The 20,239-nt window shown below is 38.1% G+C and overlaps 2 protein-coding genes across 2 annotated transcripts in view; one reads left to right on the top strand and one right to left on the bottom strand.

Moving 5' to 3' along the window:
- Nucleotides 1–249: 249 nt before the first annotated feature.
- Nucleotides 250–6,186, bottom strand: LOC144638198 (carbohydrate sulfotransferase 3-like). Its single transcript, XM_078497404.1, has 2 exons — nt 6,063–6,186; nt 250–1,881 (listed from the first exon to the last, which is right to left on the bottom strand). The coding sequence occupies exon 2, from the start codon at nt 1,866–1,868 to the stop codon at nt 534–536; it is 1,335 nt and encodes a 444-aa protein (XP_078353530.1). The 5' UTR covers nt 1,869–1,881; nt 6,063–6,186; the 3' UTR covers nt 250–533.
- Nucleotides 6,187–8,093: 1,907 nt separating this feature from the next.
- LOC144638125 (exosome RNA helicase MTR4-like) overlaps nt 8,094–20,239 on the top strand; it is a 32,951-nt gene continuing 20,805 nt past the window's right edge. The window contains exons 1-17 of the mRNA XM_078497311.1: nt 8,094–8,345; nt 9,329–9,395; nt 9,478–9,540; nt 9,921–10,033; nt 10,415–10,475; nt 11,901–12,014; nt 12,240–12,272; nt 12,861–12,918; nt 13,505–13,629; nt 13,987–14,085; nt 16,471–16,570; nt 17,055–17,186; nt 17,593–17,672; nt 17,978–18,088; nt 18,469–18,570; nt 19,144–19,269; nt 19,426–19,576. Of these exons, the coding sequence (XP_078353437.1) occupies nt 8,122–8,345; nt 9,329–9,395; nt 9,478–9,540; nt 9,921–10,033; nt 10,415–10,475; nt 11,901–12,014; nt 12,240–12,272; nt 12,861–12,918; nt 13,505–13,629; nt 13,987–14,085; nt 16,471–16,570; nt 17,055–17,186; nt 17,593–17,672; nt 17,978–18,088; nt 18,469–18,570; nt 19,144–19,269; nt 19,426–19,576 (1,759 nt within the window). The 5' untranslated portion in view covers nt 8,094–8,121. The remainder of the gene's footprint in view (nt 8,346–9,328; nt 9,396–9,477; nt 9,541–9,920; nt 10,034–10,414; nt 10,476–11,900; nt 12,015–12,239; nt 12,273–12,860; nt 12,919–13,504; nt 13,630–13,986; nt 14,086–16,470; nt 16,571–17,054; nt 17,187–17,592; nt 17,673–17,977; nt 18,089–18,468; nt 18,571–19,143; nt 19,270–19,425; nt 19,577–20,239) is intronic.

Here is a 20,239-nt window from a genome sequence, read left to right as displayed (position 1 = left end):
CCATTTACACCGAAATTCCGGAAACTCCGGAAGGAAATTCAAATGGTACGCGCCATTCTGTTCGGAAAGCTTTAGAAATTATGGACTACTGGACGGGGTAATACGCACTTTTCACTCTTTTTAGCCTTTTGAGCAGTTTTGGCTCAACATCGTAACTTTTCCTTCTCTTATAAGGTTAGGTTAAATCATTTAATTTTTACGCATAAAATTTTCAACCGGATGGTTTGTGTAATTGGTAAGCACCCCGTACTCCCCAGTACGTCTCCTGGATCTCTCAGCAATAATGTGCTTATTATCACGTGAAAAAAAAAATTCAAAGCTAGTAAGCTAAAGTGGCGCACACTATTACAGCAGGACATTCAGCTAAACTAGAGGTAGTTGTAGCTCTTATTGTGTATGTTTGTACTAAGAAATAGTGGAATAATACTGATAATAATATTCGTGTATAATAAACTTGAATTGTAAAAATTCTACCCGCCTATATTCAGCTGTATTTTAGAATGTTCCCTTGTTTAAGAGTTCATGGTTGGTCTTCATATATTTTTACCACCCGAGCTTCCTTCGGGCTCTGAAACGTTCTCCAAACCCAATTTGTCCATCAGTGGTTTGCATTCTCTTTCAATGACTCGATTCCTCTCGAAGAAAGCATCCTGCCGCCATTTGTCGGCATTGCCCGTTGCATTCCTTACTGTAGAATATGGTTGTTTCAGGGCCTCTTTCAGTTCCTTTTTGCTAGGTTTTGTGCTTTCCACTATCCACTTTTCTGTTTCCAGTGGCATATCAAATCCAGCAAAGTTGTATATATCCTTTGCAGTTCCTAAAGGGTCATCCGCGATCTGCTTGTACCTAACCATTTTATACTTGTGCTTGAGTTTCAACTCCGTTAATGTTCTATCTGCATGGTCTAAATTAGCTACAATGGAGTCACAGAGTTTTCTCGCGGTGTAAGCCAGCTTAGGGTTCGGATAGTGTTTCAGCCAGTCTATATTAATTCGAGAATTTATGTTCCCTCTGGGATCTCGAACCAGGTGCAAAACGCGTATTTCGACATCCGGATTTTCCAGTAAAACCTGTGGAACAAGATTAGCCATTTTTTCGCCAGGAAGCCGCACGGGAGAAACCTTGACAACGCTGTGTTTGAACTTGGTATGGCAAACGTCGTCCACGAATTCCGGATTTTTTCCAAGTTCGGGGCAATCCGTTCCGTTGTTTGAATCCATGCTCTCATTGCAAAACTTTGGTGTTGTGAAAATATTAACGGGTAGCGCGCCAGTCCACGGTGTAGAAATGTATGACAAAAATTTTGTCGATACAGATGAGCGAGTAAAGTTGCAAGCTAAAATTGAATTTACAACCTGAAGTTCGCAATGTGAGCACGTGTAATCACGTTCATAATATAACCATTTAAGTGTTATCCAGAGTGGCTCGTAAACCATGAACATTTGTGGATCTTTGGAGAACATGGCGCTTATGAACGTCGTACCAGACCGATCATGGCCGAAAATCAACAAGCTTCGCCGAGGTGGCTGTCGATTTGGTATCGGAGAACCAGTGGGCGTATTTTTTGTGGTGTATGTTGAAAATGTCGTTGGCGAATTTTCCGCGATTATGTTGTTCACGAAAGAAGTTGATTTTTCTAACTGTTGTAAGCGAGAATGAGGGGGAGCAGTTGGATTTTCTTTTATGGTGTTTGGGGAGATTATAATTGGTGAATATTCCGAGATTATGTTGTCCACTATAGTAAGTGGATTTTTAAAATGCTTTAAACTTGATGATTTGCTGTGAAATGTGTAGAAAACATAACCTAGAACAATCACACATGCGCCCATAAGCCACAATAAACGTTTCAAGAGGCCTTTCCTTCTCATCGTCTTGCCAGCTCTATAAAATAAAGCAAAGAAATAAAACGTTAATTAACTGTAGTCTAAAGCACCAATGTATTAAATTAAAATACAACTATCATACAGTAAATTTGAATTTCAAGACTTGAAGTAGTTAGAGGGACTGTGTCACGGCTGAGTTAATTTGAGTTTATTTTTATTAAGTTTTGCCAAATACTCGCTATGAAACTTAATGTTTACAAAGAATTTTTTCTATTGATCTAAATGACAGAACCATAGCTTCATTGCAATCAAATGTGTCTCCCGGGCGTTATATTTTAAAGTTACAACTCAAGCCAACGAGATTAACTTTGAAAAGTGTTCAGCCCAACAGTATTTCAAACACCCATATCGCAATCCGTTTCAATCTTAGTCGCTTTTGGTCATCCGTACCTTCTTTTGTATTTGCTGTGTTATTGAGAAATGTTCCTTCACTGTTTTAAGAGGTTATTTTTAATGAAGATGAATTTTCAACAATGACTCGAGCATGGGACAAAGAAAAATTCTGAGTCCCCGACAGGAATCGAACCCATGGCCTCCCAGATACCGGTTGGGCGCTCTAACCAACTGAGCTACGAGAGACTCGTGGTGAGCTGGGCCATTTACTAGGTTGATATGTGACACACGTCCTGCATACTGCTAAGATCAGCAATGTCGAAATCATCAAGTGTGTTGTAAATGAAAAAGATGGTAAATTTTATGATTTTGATGATTTCGACATTGCTGATCCTAGCAGTATGCAGGACGCGTGTCACATATCAACCTAGTAAAATGGCCCAGCTCACCACGACTCCACGAGTCTCTCGTAGCTCAGTTGGTTAGAGCGCCCAACCGGTATCTGGGAGGCCATGGGTTCGATTCCCGTCGGGGACTCAGAAGTTTTCTTTGTCCCATGTTCGTGTCATTGTTGAAAAATTCATCTTCATTATTTATCACCGAGCTTAAAATTTACCATCTTTATTATTTACAACACAATTGATGATTTCGACATTGCTGATCCTAGCAGTATGCAGGACGCGTGTCACATATCAACCTAGTAAATGGCCCAACTCACCACGAGTCTCTCGTAGCTCAGTTGGTTAGAGCGCCTAACCGGTATCTGGGAGGCCATGGGTTCGATTCCCGTCGGGGACTCAGAAGTTTTCTTTGTCCCATGCTTGTGTCATTGTTGAAAAAATCATCTTCATTATTTATCACCGAGCTCAACATTAACCATCTTTATTATTTACAACACACTTGATGATTTCGACATTGCTGATCCTAGCAGTATGCAGGACGCGTGTCACAGTAAATGGCCAAGCTCACCACGAGTCTCTCGTAGCTCAGTTGGTTAGAGCGCCTAACCGGTATCTGGGAGGCCATGGGTTCGATTCCCGTCGGGGACTCAGAATTTTTCTTTGTCCCATGCTCGTGTCATTGTTGAAAAATTCATCTTCATTATTTATCACCGAGCTTAAAATTTACCATCTTTATTGTTTACAACACACTTGATGATTTCGACATTGCTGATCCTAGCAGTATGCAGGACGCGTGTCACATATCAACCTAGTAAATGGCCCAACTCACCACGAGTCTCTCGTAGCTCAGTTGGTTAGAGCGCCTAACCGGTATCTGGGAGGCCATGGGTTCGATTCCCGTCGGGGACTCAGAAGTTTTCTTTGTCCCATGCTTGTGTCATTGTTGAAAAAATCATCTTCATTATTTATCACCGAGCTCAACATTAACCATCTTTATTATTTACAACACACTTGATGATTTCGACATTGCTGATCCTAGCAGTATGCAGGACGCGTGTCACAGTAAATGGCCAAGCTCACCACGAGTCTCTCGTAGCTCAGTTGGTTAGAGCGCCTAACCGGTATCTGGGAGGCCATGGGTTCGATTCCCGTCGGGGACTCAGAATTTTTCTTTGTCCCATGCTCGTGTCATTGTTGAAAAATTCATCTTCATTATTTATCACCGAGCTTAAAATTTACCATCTTTATTGTTTACAACACACTTGATGATTTCGACATTGCTGATCCTAGCAGTATGCAGGACGCGTGTCACAGTAAATGGCCCAACTCACCACGAGTCTCTCTTAGCTCAGTTGGTTAGAGGGCCTAACCGGTATCTGGGAGGCCATGAGTTCGATTCCCGTCGGGGACTCAGAATTTTTCTTTGTCCCATGCTTGTGTCATTGTTGAAAAATTCATCTTCATTATTTATCACCGAGCTTAAAATTTACCATCTTTATTATTTACAGGTTATTTTTTATATTTGATGGTCAATTCACATGCTGAAATTTGGCTGAAATCTGTGACACAGTTCCTTTAAGACCCGAACACATGCTGCAACACTGCACGTGGTAGTGGCCACACCCTGCAACGTTTCCAAACTCAATTCCAGGCTCTCTCTCTCTCTCTCTCTCTCTTGACAAGTGACACGACACTTCGCGCCCGGCGCGTGCGCAAACTGTGTTGGAGATTGATCGATTTTCGTTTGACTTTTGTTGTTCGCGTTCTGTTTGTGCGCAATCATTTTAATATCGAAGGAAAATCGTTCTATATACAGCATAACGTATTGTGGTTGTTTTATGTTAACCTGCAGAAGTGGAGAGCGATTCTACTTTTGGAACATTGCAATTTTTGATCTAGGCGAAACAACAACACACAACACCAAAACTGATTACCATCAATTCCCCATCGACCGTTATACGCAAAAAATAATATATCTTGTAAATGATAAAGATGGTAAATTTTAAGCTCGGTGATAAATAATGAAGATGAATTTTTTCAACAATGACACGAGCATGGGACAAAGAAAAATTCTGAGTCCCCGACGGGAATCGAACTCATGGCCTCCAACCTAGTAAATGGCCCAGCTCACCACGAGTCTCTCGTAGCTCCGTTGGTTAGAGCGCCCAACCGGTATCTGGGAGGCCATGGGTTCGATTCCCGTCGGGGACTCAAAATTTTTCTTTGTCCCATGGTCGTGTCATTGTTGAAAAATTCTTCTTCATAATATATCTTTTTTATTATTTTTCATTCATTTCTTATCAGCAAAATACCGCGAACTAATTTAGTTTTAAATTAAAATTTTTCAGTCCCCGTCCGAATGAGATTTGCTACAAAAATAATGAGAGGAGTTTAAATTATGACATCCAAGCGATGCTCATTTGTAAAACGCCTGCGATTCCAATTGTTTTTTTAAAGTAGCTTTTGCTGATTGTTCTTCGTCGCCTTGCTCATTTACTAAAAACTGAAGGTAGTTTACAAATTTGTTCGGCCTTAGAGCTGAGACAAGACGTTTTTTTTAAAACGTTTAGTCCACGATTCGTTAATTAACTTATTACTTGTAACATCGGTTGATGTAAAAAACGCTTGTATGCAGGCGATAACGCAACGAAGAATAAAACTACTCGGCTTGTCTGTTGCCGGATTTCTTGCTCAAGAAATGCTCGTACCAGACGTCACTTTAAGTGTAAATAAAACCAAATTGACTGCAAGACAGATTACTTCGGCAGAAGGGCAAAATTTATTGGCCGATATTTCAACTAGCAGAGCTAATCTTCTTTAGGACTAGTACTATAATGTGAAATCGGTTGATGTTCTTAATGTATATACCAAGATTCATGTAGGTGCAAGAATGGGCTCAGAAACTACCTTGCTCTCTTCCCAAGGTAAACCCAAATTGTTTGTGCTGTACGTTCGTTTTTGATGCAATGAACTAATTTATACAGTTGAATCCCGATAACTTGAACCTTCAAGGGAAATCGAAAAAGATTCGAATTATCGACGGTATTCCCAATAACTCGATAAGATAAAATAAGAACTTTATTTAACGTGGCACTCCATTTTGCTAAAAGCTACTTTACAGGAAGCTCACAAATAAGAAAACAAATGAATAATAAAACCGAAAGGAAAGGAACCCTCAAAAACTCGAACCTCCCGCTTACTCGAACCTTTTTATTCCTCTTAGGTAATTTTCTTACTAACATTATTCTCGATATCTCGAATCCTCGATAATTCGAATCTTTTTCGATTTCCCAAAGGTTCGAGTTATAAATATTTAACTGTATCAGTAAGAAAATTCTGAGGGGAATCAAAAAAGGCTCGAGTTTGTGGGAGGATTTCTAGCGATGCGAGTTTTTGAGGCTTCGAGTTATCGAGATTCAACTGTAACACGGAGAGAAATACTCACCAACTACAAATGCATTAGTTTTCTTTAAGCATGACAGCCTCGCATCCAGTCAGGTTGAAAGATCTCGCCCACCAAAACACCGGATTGGAGTTACTAAGTTTTAACAGCGACGTACAGCAATAAATCAAAGATGTAACTCAAGCAAAGAAAAAGTGTATGGTTCATTTAAAATTACAATAAGTTGTCGCAGTTGGGGTTGCTCAACAAACATTTTTCTTTGTGAGCAGAAGTTGCTAAGTTATTAACTGGTTAATAAATGGCGGAAAAACAGAAAAAGAATAATTAAAAAGTTTTTAATTGTGATAAATTTTATTTACTTTTTAGGAATGGAATCAAACGATTTCTCGTACCTCAGCAACAAAATCAAAATGGTGCTTTTTTGTTTTTCTTGATGCTCGCCTTTTTAAAAATTTCATTTTTGTGATCATTTTAAAACTAAAACGTACGCTAAATTTAACAACTTTTATTGGCTGAAAGGACAAGTTCATTTTTACTAAATTTTAATTTATTTAAACTGAAAATTAAAACATCTAAAAATAAAGTATAGCTAGTAGATAAATTGGGTATCCCGGACTGAGCTAAAGGCGGCTGTACAAATATATAACAAATTGAAATACAGTTTTCAGAACTCATTTTCAAGCGGAGTTTTGTTATAAATGTTCTGGAAATTACCCAATGGAAAACTACAATAACAATACGTATTTTGCGCGATTGGCGAGAATATTTTCCTATTGTTTTTGACACGTAAATTAACATCAGGAATAGAATAGATTAGTATGTACTAAAACAGTGGATAGCGTTTTTGGCGCGCGCTGATTGGCTACTCAAACTCCAAATATCCTTTGTCGCCGCCCCCCAAAATTTAAAAAAAAAAAAATTTTTTTTTTATAAAAAATTTTTTTTATAATTTTTTGTATAATAAAAAAAAAATTATCCTCAAATTTTAAAAATCTCATTATATAACCAACCCGGCCCGCGGCCCCGCGGCAAATAACAGGCGATATTCCGCGCGATTTCGCAGGATAATTGTTAACTATTCATCTCCAAGCAACGTGCGCGAGAAATTTATAATCTTTGAAGAGAATAAACTAGCAAAAATCATTCTTTCGGGCTATATTATCTCACTGTTTTAGTATATACTAAAACAACTATACCCCACCGCTGCGCGGCTCGGTAAATATCCACCACTAGCCACCTCCATTTCGATGAATATATGTTAATTAATTGAAATATTGTTTTCATTCTCAGTTTTTTCGTAAATTTATGAACCGTGCCAAGGTTTTTTTTTATCACTGAAACATATACCACACAAATAGGTCTGTCCCTATTGTCCTCGGCAACTTTTAAGTAATTTTTCATCTTTTAAACAACTTTTTTCCTTTCAAGAAAATTTTTTTACAATTTTTAGACCGAATATTTCCGAAGATTTTCCGAGTGTTACTCAATAGTCACGCGGCTATGATCAATGGGCGGGTGTTTGAATTTGAGCCCATCCGGATTTTCATTACCACGAGCACTTTATAGACAACTGTCTTTGCGCTGGTTGTTCTATTCTGTGCGGCATACACTCTGCTGAAGAGACCCAATCAGGTCGAAACAGCTGTCCAGTGTTTGCATTTTTGACTTTCAGTTTGGACTCTATCATGTCGTTGTCCCGTTAAGGTTTTTTCATTTCTACGTAGTGTCAGCCTTGCTTCTCGTCTCTTTATTTTTATTTTTGGCTTATTAGAGCTGTCGCCAGCTCCTACGTACACTAGCAGCATTTTCGTCCGCGGTCCCTTGCTTTCTATTGTCACTTTCAGAAATCTTACCTTTAACGGGAAATTAGCATAATATTTGTGGAATTTTTTTAATTTGTAAGCAACGTTTTTGGATTTTTTGGAGCAGCTTTGGAGCATTTGGAGCACTTTTTTAGCAACTTTTTGGCATTTCAGTGAGCAACTTTCTAGCATTTTACGAGCGCAATCGGGACAGGCCTACTTTTCGGAAAACCCAGAAACCTTTACGCGCTTGGAAAATTTTTTCTGTCAGCGGTCTTACCCCATCAAACACGTGAAACATGGCGGACGCGTTTGGTGAAGACGATATATTTGCTGTTTTTGAGGATGATTCAGCCACAAACAGTAACAAAAAGAGTAAAAAAGACAAGAGGGAAACTTCTGGTCCATCAACGTCTACAGATGTGTCACATATTGGGGAGAAAAGAGATTTTACACCTGATGTTATCGACCTCGCTTTGGAAGACTCTGGAGCGAAAAAAGCGAAACTGGACGACTTGGAGAGGTAAATCTTTTTTTGTGGCATGTCTTTTTTTTAACTGTGAGGTTATATGTTTAGTAAGAAGTAACACAATGTTGTAGAACATATATTATGTCATCCAGGCTGAAAAATCATGAAGGCCGTCATTATGAGGCTCATATTTCCATGGTTTGATTGATGACTTCGATTGAGTTCGGTTTTCGAACTTAATCGCACTCACAAAAGCCACTGGAAACCCCCAAGATTTATAAAATAATGCTTTAATAGATAAGCCATCAAAACCAATGTTAAATCTGTACATTTACACTAAAGGGAACTAGTCCTTTATTTTGTACATGTAATTGTGATGATGTTTGAAGAAAATCCACGAAATGAAGTCTAAACGAGGGGGGTGAATAGGTCTGCAGATCAATGGATTTGGCCTTAAAAAGAACACGGATTGTGGATTTTTGAGATACCCGGTACATTGAGCAGATTCGTGACTTTTGAAAAGACAGTGGATCATGGTTACCTGAGAATTTTGGCCTGGATTTTGGACCCTTCATGTCAGGAAGTTTGGATCGTGGATACTAAATGAAGTTTGAACATTTTGGTCTTTATTATGTTGGTGGAATTGTCGCAAAAACAAGCAGTGAAACGAATCGTCTTAAAAACTGGCATAAAAAAATAACATCTTCTGTCCGTTTCAGTGAAACTGTACTACACAAAGTTTTCAAGTACAATGCATATTTTAATTCAGATTTGAATGAAAATAGCGGCAGCCTTACTGATTTGGCCAAAAAATAGCACCGATCGGCGGATTTGCGTACCCCTATTCACCCCCCCCCCCCCTAAAGTATGTGCTTAGTTTCGACCAATTGTTTTAATTTTGATGTACCCAAGAATAAAGGGAAGGGGCACAGATCCAAATAGCCCTCAAATCTCACAGCTCTTTCAAAAAAATTTGGATTCTCCTATTGACCGACCTGTAGGATTTAATCTGGCTCTGTTTGTTTATTCCCACATAGCCTCATGGAATCAATTCCTCGTGTAAATGTAATCAGTGTTGAAACTATTGAGGCATGCAATCACGAGGTGAGTGTGTGGGAGTTTTTGCACTGTCTTCAGCAATCAGCAGTCAGAGATACAGTTTTCTTTAATTTCTTTTTTTATAAAGGTTGCTGTACCTGAAGTATGTGAATACGTTCCTTTGGTCAAAAAGGCAACAAAACCAGCCAAGGTTAGTTAGTAATTAGTTTATGTATGTGTTCATTGTGAGTTGAAATAACTGACATGAAATCGAATAATTTTGGATGGAACTGATTTTCCCCTCATATACAAATAACAAAGGGCCAAGGGACCAGCAAAAATACATGGTATGTTCGCTATGATGCGGTTTCTGGGTTCGTTTCCATATATTTTTCTATAACTGGGGCGAAGAATATTGTTCGTTATACAAAAGCTTGTTAAATTGAGGTTCCACTGTTCATGTATGGGAATAACATGGGAGGGAGGGGGGTAAACAGTTGAAGTCACTGTGGCTTAGATCGCTGGCCTTATGTTTCTCTGAGCTGTGTAGTAAGCTACTAAATATTGTTCTATTGTTCCCTATCTTGTCAGGAATATCCATTCATCCTGGATCCTTTCCAGAAAGAGTCACTGAAATGTTTGGAGAACAATCAATCCGTCTTGGTGTCTGCACATACATCAGCTGGAAAAACAGTCGTGGCAGAGTAAGAATATTATCTTGTTTACAATAAATTATAAAAGCTTCTAGACAGTTTAATATCTGTCGCTGAGTAATTTTCAAGTTTTAAACTTATAAGAGAACGGTACCCTCAGAGTGTCTCTGTCCATCCAAGGATTATAAATGGGTATCTGAGCAAACTATAAGTGCTATCAGACACAATGGTGGGAGTAACCTGCAATGGACTGGCCCTTCCAGGTGGAGTAGAAAATCCTTCAGTGGTGTGAAGTTGATTCATGTTACAGAAAGCTTGAAAAGCTCCACTAATGTGCCACTTTGACCAGCATGTAGCCATTATATTGTACACTGCACTTTTTAAATTGTGTTTTAATAAAAATAAGTTTAAGATCTTCTTGTTGCTATTTAGGTATGCCATTGCTATGTCACTGCAAAACAAGCAGAGAGTAATCTATACCACACCTATTAAGGTAAACAAAAGCTGGGTTTCTTGCTGTATTTTACTGCACCTCTAAATACCACACAAACTCTGCTCAAGTCAACAGTTACATTTTTTTGCTGCCGTCAGTCATCTAGGCGGACCTCCCAGGGAACAGAAGTTCACTTTAACTGGTTCAAAAGGTCATGTCTGTTGGTTGTGATTGGTAGATTTCAATCCATTTTGTATGTTTCTGTTTTTCAAGGTTCATTGGCTGTCAAAATCATTGTGATTCACAGCAGCAAAAAAATGCAATCGTTAGCTGGGTTTTGAACTTCAGAGTTTCTGTTTTATTGAAAGGTGCAGCAACATATTTCTCACAGAACTGTTGTTGATTTTATAATTTTTCCCGCTCTGATTGTCTTCCTAAAATTGCGCATATTAAAAATTTCATTACAGCTGGTAAGTGAAAAGGGTCAACACCTCTCTTTTGTTCCTCACTGTTCAATACCTACCTTACTATAGGAAATTAACGCTTGTGTTAATTAAGGTATTTGAAATTAACGCGACTTAAATTAACGCGAATTGAAGGAAAAATTACTTCCCAATAAAGGAAATTAACGCGAAAGAGGGGGTAACATTTCAAAATGAAGGAAATTAACGCGACGTACACAACAGGAACAAGATTATTTCAACACTTGTAGGCGTATAATCTTAAACGAAAACAATGTTCATGGTACTTTTCCCACTTTGAGCGTTCTTCACAGTATCAATGATAGTGACAGATAAAATTATGCTTTTTCTTTGGAGTCAAGAACATCTGTACTGTAACAAAAAATTGGGGCCAAAATAATGGAAATTAACGTCATAGAAATTAACGCTCCACTTAATTAACGGCACGGAAATTAACGTTAACAAAAATTTACGCAACTTAAATTAACGCGAAAGTTTGAAATTCGCGTTAATTTCATGACGCGTTAATTTCCTATAATAAGGTAATTTCTCCTAACATTATCAATACATTTTCAACAGACAGGTGATGAGAATAAAGACAATCATCAACTGGAGATATTGTCTTGATGAACCACTAAATTCTCAAAACTAACATTAAGAGGAATGTATTGTGATCAGTTAGGAGAATTAATATTTCAATATTTATCAACCCTCCAAGTTAAGACCATTTTAGTCGCCATGGCGACTAAAATTTTGGAGCTGGCAACTAAATTTGAACCAAGGTCACCAGCCTGGCGACTATAATTGAGAGGAATTATTGAAAGCATCAGTTTAATTTGGTGACTAAAATTTTTCATTGGCGACCAAAACTTAAGTAGTTGGTGGCCAAATGGCCACTAAGGAAAAAAGTAAACTTGGAGGGTTGTTTATAGGACAGATAGTACAACAAAATCTTGTATAATTTGTATTTTACATTGCACATGGAAAGATTTTCAGGCCAGTAATTCTTGTTTGTCTCCTAAAGGCTCTGAGTAACCAAAAATACCGTGAGTTATATGAAGAATTCCAGGACGTTGGCTTGATGACAGGAGATGTCACTATAAACCCCAGTGCAAGTGCCCTGGTTATGACCACAGAGGTACACGACTTGTACAAAATTAATATAATTATATTCTTTTTAGTTTTATCTGTATGCTTTGGATAGTTAAACATCTTGTAACAAGTTTAATGGCTGCAACTTCATACAGTTGGGGGAACACATTTTTTTTAAGAATTGACTTTGAGTATTGTTACCTGTCCAATAGTATTTAACTTTGATAAGTAGATCTGACAAATTGTTTTTTGTTTTGTTTTGTTTTTAAAGATTCTGAGAAATATGTTGTACAGAGGTTCTGAGGTAAGAATGAAATGTTGTTTCTATTCACAGAAGGGACTAGTCACGCAACTCTAGAGTCGCGGGATAGAAAATTAGTCCCCATTAAGGGACTAATCGCATAGACTGGCCGCTTTGGTTTTTGTTTGGTTGATTTTTTTTTATTTTGGTCGCAAGGACTAGTAACACAAACAGTTCACACAAGGGAACAAGCAAAATTTTCTTGTGACTAGTCCCATAATTTCAAACCAGTTTGAATTTGCGGGATTAGTTGCAGGGACTAAAATTTGGTCACTGTGACTAGATTTTTTTGAAGAAAATGGGTAGTTCACACGAAGGGACTTGGTCCCGAAACGAGTCACATGGAGTAATCCCCTCATGAATGTGTGCTGACCTTTATGGTAAGGCAAACCTCCCAACCTGGAACTGGAAATGGATAAATATTAGGAAATGCATACCAAAAAACATACAATATTTCAAAAATTAAATTGTGCTTCACTGTGATTATTTGCTGCAAGAATGCCACAAACTCTCTGTCAGAGTTGAGGGACTTGAGAGATGAGTGCAGAAAGCCAAGTAAAATAATTTTTTGTTTTATGTGGTCACTTGCAGATTATGAGAGAAGTAGCTTGGGTTGTGTTTGATGAAATTCACTACATGAGAGATAAAGGTAAGCTGATCACTGTTAAACTGTTATCTGACTAATCCAAAAATAAGTCGAACTTAGTCATTACAAGTAAACCGTGACAACATGAATTTTTCTAATACATGGTAAAATACAACATAACAAAGACCACATTTTAACCAAAAATGTTAGTTCAGAAAAATTATCATCCAGAGACTTCAATTATACAATCATGTAATTTGGTACATCTGAGCTGTACTCTAGCAAAGCGGGGTTGCCACAGGCAACGTACTTTTGTCTTTGGTGACTTGTATAACTTTGCTATCATATATTAAGCTTTTAAGAGCTGGGCACCCAATATCTCTTAAATGAGAGCCTTTGGGCACCCTACAATCATTCTACGAGCACAGCTTTGTACAAACATGTATGTAATAGAATTTTATCAACTCAACAAGCCAAAACAAATTTAAAATTAAATTTAAGTTTGTTTAATTTTTGCACAAATTTGTCCTTATAAAAGCTAGATTTTCCTGTACAATAAAAACAGAATGATTTAGATCAAGTTGTATTACTTACATGTGCTTCAAGGATGTCATTTTGTTTGTCATATTGTACAAATTATTCTTTCCAGAGAGAGGTGTTGTATGGGAGGAGACCATTATCCTGCTACCAGACAATGTGCACTATGTGTTTCTCTCTGCAACCATCCCTAATGCCAGGCAGTTTGCTGAATGGATTGCACATCTCCACAAACAGGTACAGCACACTTATAGCATGCCACAAGTATTCCTTTATTAAAACAAATTCAGCTTTACAGTTGTGGGCGTGCCATTCAGGCATAAAGCAGCAAATAACAAAAAAAAAAACGAAGAGAACCGTTCCGACAAGAAATAAGAAACTCAACAACCATCAGAACTGTCTTTTAATATGGCGATCCAATTACAAGCTCCTACCACGTGACTTGCACACACATACATTTCATAACAAAGACCACATGGTAGACTGAGTTACAACAATAACAAAACCTAGTAAGCTCAGAGTTCAAGTCAAGTCTATTCGACAGGACCACTGAGTTCGTGAATTTAAGACTGACTCACATTTGCCTTCTTTCAGCCATGCCATGTAGTGTATACAGACTTCAGACCAACACCTCTTCAACATTACATCTATCCTGCTGGCGGAGATGGGCTCTTTCTTGTAGAAGATGAGAAAGTAAGTTCATTCCATATGTACTCAAACTAGTGGTAACCATAGGTTAGAAAGTGCGGGCCTTGACGCACTTAGAAAAGGTACTGGTACGAGAGTGCGTAATTTTAGATGGCAGTGTCGATAAATAAATGATTAAATGGGCAAAAGACAATTATCCCGAGTAACGCGTCACGCAAGGAATGCATGTTTTTATCGTTTTGGGAAGTGTAATCGAGCACGCAGTGTGAATTGAGATGTGATTGTTCTCAGTCGGTAAACTCGCTATGTTGTGCTCGCCTTTTATTAACGTGGCTCGATTAATGATAAATCATGCTTAATTGCCGCTAACCGGCCGCGAACCAGTCAGAGTTGTTTTTTGTCGAATTGACAGTTTAGTGAACTGTAGTCGAGCACGCGGTGTGAATTGAGATGTGATTTTCCTCGGTCGATAAACTCGCTATGTTGTCAGTGTTATAACGAATTTCTCGAGAATAACCGTTGTTGGAATCATTCGCTTTGCCGTGGTTTATGTGTGATACAATCAGAGCAAATTTTCGCAAAAGCAACACCCGTAAAACAAGTCTGCAAATTGTAATGTTTGCAATCTTCCATGTGACAGAAGCCTAGAACTTATGTGACAATCGTTCTTGGAGAACAGATTTTCTCTTCCAGTGTTACAACAAACTGTCGTGATTGACACATGTTTCGCAATTCGATTGTTCTTAGTGGAAGAACAAAATTTTCAACTTCCGTTTTCTGTTCGCCCTTTATTAACGTGGTGCGCACGCGTAAAACGCAATCCGCTGGTCACTGTCAAGATTAGGGTTACGGGCCTCTTTTGGGCCCGCAATAAGCTCTGCCACTGAATAAGCACTGCACATGAGAGCAAAAATATTTATAAACGCTGTCCTTGTGTAAGTGCCACACTACTGAACAATATATGGTGCTTATTCTAAACACTTTTGAGCTTATGAGAGGCACTTATTCAAGGAGACTTATGCTTTGATGAGAAGTAGCTTGACTGCAATCAAGAAAGAGACAGTGAAATTGATGTTTACATGTATACTGAGTTTTGCTTGTTGTTTCTATCACTTTTGAATACAGAGTTTTTTTTATCAAAACATTTTTCTTACAAATTTTCAGTAAACACCTTCCCTGAATAACATTGCCACATCAAGAAGGTGAAAATTCAATAACTGCTTTTTAGTGCAGAATGCACTATTGTGATGGTTTGGTGGGGCTGTCGTCCGCTAAACCCCTAAAGCGCTACAGTGTAAACTTTTAATCACCAATTAATTAATTAATATCGATTAATTAATTATTCGTTGTGGAGGGGGTGGGGGTGGTGAGCACCTGACCGTACCCCTAGGTAAAACCTGGAGCACATCTACGTTATTTTCATATGAAGATCTCAAACGTATATATTTGTTTCAGAAAACCATTTGCTCTCCTTGTGGTACTACTCAACGTAATTTACACCAAACGCATGCGCAGATTAGTCTACGTTGTTTTCTGGAACTATCATGAACATCGCTTGTATTGCGTGTTTGCGGTAGGCTTCCTGCAGACTTCTTGGCGCCAAGTAAAAACCGCAAATTAATTAAATTAGATTTTGAGACTTTCACAGCACTTTCGTAATTAGGTATGCAAAAACTTGCACCGGGATTTTCGGCGTGAACACCTGATAACCAGGAAACAAATATCCTAGCTGTACTGCGTTTTAAAAAACCTGTCGAAAAATATGTTTTTTGATTAGATTTGTTTCTTTAGTTTTTGAGAATCGTCTTTCGTGCAGTCTAAACCGTAACTTAATCAAATTAAACAAATGTCATCGATGCCGCCGTAAAACAAACAAAAAACAAAAGTTTCATGTTATCGCATTTTCAAGGAAGACAAAAGTATTTTGTTACAAACGAACAAAAGTGTCGTGTTACGTTTGCAAAGATTAGCGTAAGGAACACCTGGGAAAGAATACAAGTAGCCTGTGAACAGTTTTTCCGAAAGTAAAATAAAGCAAATAAACACGAACATATATAAAACATCATACTTTCAATTGTTCCATATTGCATTCTGCACTTACCAAATCATCGAGATTTTTGAAGTATAGATTATAGACTGTGTAAACCTTATATTGAAAATTTAGGGTGCATTGTTTGGGATCAATCTGGAATGAAAAAAAATTGGAGTAATTTAATGTGCATTCATTTGGCTGTTCTTCTTATTCTGGAATACTTGGATTTCTATTCCGGAGCAGAATAGCCAGAAGAGCCCTTAGTAGCAGTGAACGTGAAGCCACCATGAGTAATTAAAAATAGCATCATACAATGAAGCTCAGTGATACAATCACCTCAGATGTTTTCACAGCTGAAAACATCATTTAGTAATACATTATTTAATGTCATTTGTCAGGGAGAGTTTCGAGAGGAAAATTTCCAGAAGGCCATGGCTGTTATAAGAGAAGGAGGAACTGACCCTGGCTCACTGAAAGGACGAAAAGGAGGAACTAAAGGTACTGAAAATTGTGTTGTTGCGGAAAATATCTATACTTCCCCACAAAAAGTTTTTTAATTGATGCCCTGCACTTCTAGGAATTCCAGCTTAACTTCATACATGTTCTTCTTTTCTTAAAAAAAAACTTTTACTTAGCTTTTGTGGTTGTGCATCAGTGTTGACTACCTTAACACCAGGTCCCTATTGTTGAAAGGATGAATTACCAGTATGTTTGTATCTGGGCCCAGTTGCTCAAAGGGTGGACAACACTATCCAGGAGATAAATCGCCGTCCAGTGGATAGCGTAGTTTGTTTTGCCAACACTTATCGGCTGGATAGTGATTTATCCGGTGTATAGCGCTATCCACCCTTTGAACAACTGGGGCCTGGTGGACAGTATTATCTACCCTTTGAACAACCCAGGCTGGGACCATGATGCTGCGTTACTAAACCTTTTAAATTTTAAGCCGTAGTTTGAAGTCAGATTTTAACTTTTGTTACAGGTCCTTCAAACTGTTTCAAAATTGTGAAAATGATCATGGAGAGGAATTTCCAGCCTGTTATCATCTTCAGCTTCAGCAAAAAAGAATGTGAGGCATATGCCCTGCAGATGTCCAAACTAGACTTTAATTCAGGTTAGAATTCTACATAACGTTTACATTTACATTAGAATACCAGCCCATCCCAGATAAAACCCACACTCCCAGCATTTGGTCAGGTTGTCTTAACGGTTTCCTGAACAGGTACCCATTTATACCCCTGGGTAGGGAGTGGCATGTCTGCTAGCTAGAGTAAAGAGTTTTGCCCAAGAACACATCTTCCACAAGGATAAGTAGTGATGTCTTAAAACCAGAACCTCTGACTGGTTTCATAATCCAATGCAGTATTAGACCATGATAACCACCTTGAACCATCACACCATGCTTAGTAAATACATAGACTAAAGAAATGTGGAACTTTGATGCTTCCCCACTCTGCATAAAATTTGTTATTCAATTTTTTTTGGCTTGTTTTTAATGTGTTTTTTTTTTCTTTTTTCAGGACAAGAGAAAAAGTTGGTGGAAGAAGTGTTTAACAATGCTATTGATTGTTTATCAGATGAGGACAAAACCCTTCCTCAGGTAAATGGATAACATTGTACAGCTTTGTAGTACACTGTAATACACTCCATTCATTTAATTTCCCAATAATGAAAAGTTATGTAGTAAGAAACAAATTTGAAGTCAGCACCTTTAGTTGCTCTGCCATAGTCAAAACTAAACAGAAAACAACATCCTTTCTGATTTCTTCTGCTCACCAAAGCCAGCAAACAGCCATCCAGTCTTTTCTCTCCCCCCCCCCTCTCTCTCTCTCTCTCTCATTCCAGAAGCACCCTACCACCAGAGCCAAGTTTTGACTTTTTCATGAATATGTTGTTGTATTTTAGGTGGAACATGTTCTTCCGCTACTGAAGCGTGGCATTGGGATCCATCACTCAGGTCTTCTTCCAATTTTGAAGGAGACCATTGAAATTCTCTTTTCAGAAGGTTTAATCAAGGTTAGTTACTAAGTGTAATGTTTTCAAGTGATCAAAATTTAAATTCCCCTTGTAATATTAGTGCATTCTGAGGCAGACGGGGGACAAGAGTAAAGAAAATCATCAACAAGAGGATAATTTGTTGATTAATAGTTAAAAGGATTAATTGATAAGTACAGTTCAGGGGTTAAAGTAATGTTCAAGTATTGTTGTACATGTCACTTGAAAAAAGGCAGTTTTTGATTACTAGAAAAGAGCTTGAAGAGAAAAAAATACACACACTAAAGTTTTCAATAAAGAGTTTAAAAATCAGAATTCTTTGACCAGAAGGAAATAATATGTAATCATTGTTGCAGTGTCTTTGTCAAGGATCAGTTTAACATGTTGGTTGTTTTTGGTAGGCCCTGTTTGCTACAGAAACGTTTGCCCTTGGTCTTAACATGCCGGCAAGGACTGTGGTGTTTACAAATGCAAGGAAGTTTGATGGCAAAGATTTTAGATTTGTGAGTAGTTACATCGTAAATCTAATTCAAATGAAATACAATTATAAATAACTTAATATTAACTTTTATAGAATCAAGAGAATAATAATAATAATACTTTTATTTATATAGCGCTATTTCTATTTCTAGCCAATAGCGCTTCAGGAGTATAAATGGGACCAGTAAATTGTTCAGGAAACCTGACAGAATGCTAGGAAGTAACCTGCAATGGACTGGTGCCCATCCAGGGGGGGGGGGCAGAAAACTAAGTCGACAACCCCTGTGCCCCCATGCATTTCATCAATAAAATGATGCAACTCTAAGAAATCAGTAGTATGAAGAGAATCTATTTCAGTTGGCTGCAGTATAGGTATATTTTGGCTTATAACCAGATGTATTTTTTGGTTTACAGGTAGATGGGCTTATAAATGGGGGAAGGGGAGGGCTTATCAAGTGTCTTGAGGGCTGGGGAAAGAAAAAATATGGACAAGAGAGTTGAAGACACCCTGAAAAGGAAGTGAGGTGCACTCCCCACCAAAAACACCTACACTATAGGCTATTGGAATTAATTTTTTTAATGTTTTTTTTTTTTAGATAACATCAGGAGAGTACATTCAAATGAGTGGCAGAGCAGGAAGGCGTGGCATTGACGATAGAGGAATCGTCATTTTGATAGTGGATGAAAAAATGGGACCTGATGTTGGAAAAGAACTGTTAAAGGTATCAATGTTGATGAAGAAAACCAAAGTTGTTTAACTCTGGTACATGTCACATAATATCTTTTAGTAACCATATACCAGATAGGTATGGTTTGACTGTACTTGTACTTCAATCTGGAAGTTCTCTATTTGTTCATTGACTTGTGTTCACTTACAGGGTCAAGCCGATCCACTAAACAGTGCTTTCCATCTAACATACAACATGGTACTGAACTTGCTTCGTGTGGAAGAAGTGAATCCTGAGATTATGCTGGAAAAATCCTTTCATCAGTTTCAGAATTATGCCTCTGTTCCTGGCATGATTGAGAGTAAGTACGCTCAATAGCTTGCATTTGAATGGTCACACACTAAGGTTTTATTCTAAGACTTAAAAAGCCAGAACCACCTTGTAGCATCACAGAAAAGTATTGTTCAATAGCTTTCATTTGAATGGTTACACAGTAGGGTTTTACAGAACCACCTTGTACAAAAGAAATGATGGCATCACATTAAAGTACTACTCAACAGCTCTTATTTCAATGGTCACACTCCCTCACTTGAATTGTCACACACAAAGGTTTCATTTGGAGACCTTAAAGTTACAACTAACTTGTACAGCATGATAAGCAAGCCCCAGGGGGGTACTCGAAGTATACATGACAGGGGGGGGTCCGACATATGTTTTGGGTTAAAAATTTAAATGCTCAGGGGTTTTTTGGGTGAAGGGATCTGTCACATATTTTATTAGGTCTTAAAAAAATTACGCATATTTTTTTGGGTCTTATCTCTAAGGGAACTTTTTAAATTTCGTTTTGGGTTTTCGTTGCGATCAGAGGATCAGAAAAATATTCATTTGAACTGATGCCAGGTATTTTTTTGCGTCTAAAATTTCAGGCTTGTGTATTTTTTTGGGTTTGCAATATGAAGCTTCGTCGGACGCCCGTCATGTATACTTCGAGTGCCCCCCTGGGAAACAAGCAGTATCACTTTCA

Source organism: Oculina patagonica, chromosome 14 (genome assembly GCF_052425735.1).
Source record: "Oculina patagonica isolate OP01 chromosome 14, crgOcupat, whole genome shotgun sequence".
Lineage (NCBI taxonomy): Eukaryota > Metazoa > Cnidaria > Anthozoa > Scleractinia > Oculinidae > Oculina > Oculina patagonica.
Note: the sequence above shows the minus strand (reverse complement) of the source record. Positions and strands in the feature narration are given on the sequence as shown.

Excerpts from the sequence above, each read along its gene's own strand:
- LOC144638198 (XM_078497404.1), bottom strand. The coding sequence starts at position 1,868 with ATGAGAAGGAAAGGCCTCTTGAAACGTTTATTGTGGCTTATGGGCGCA.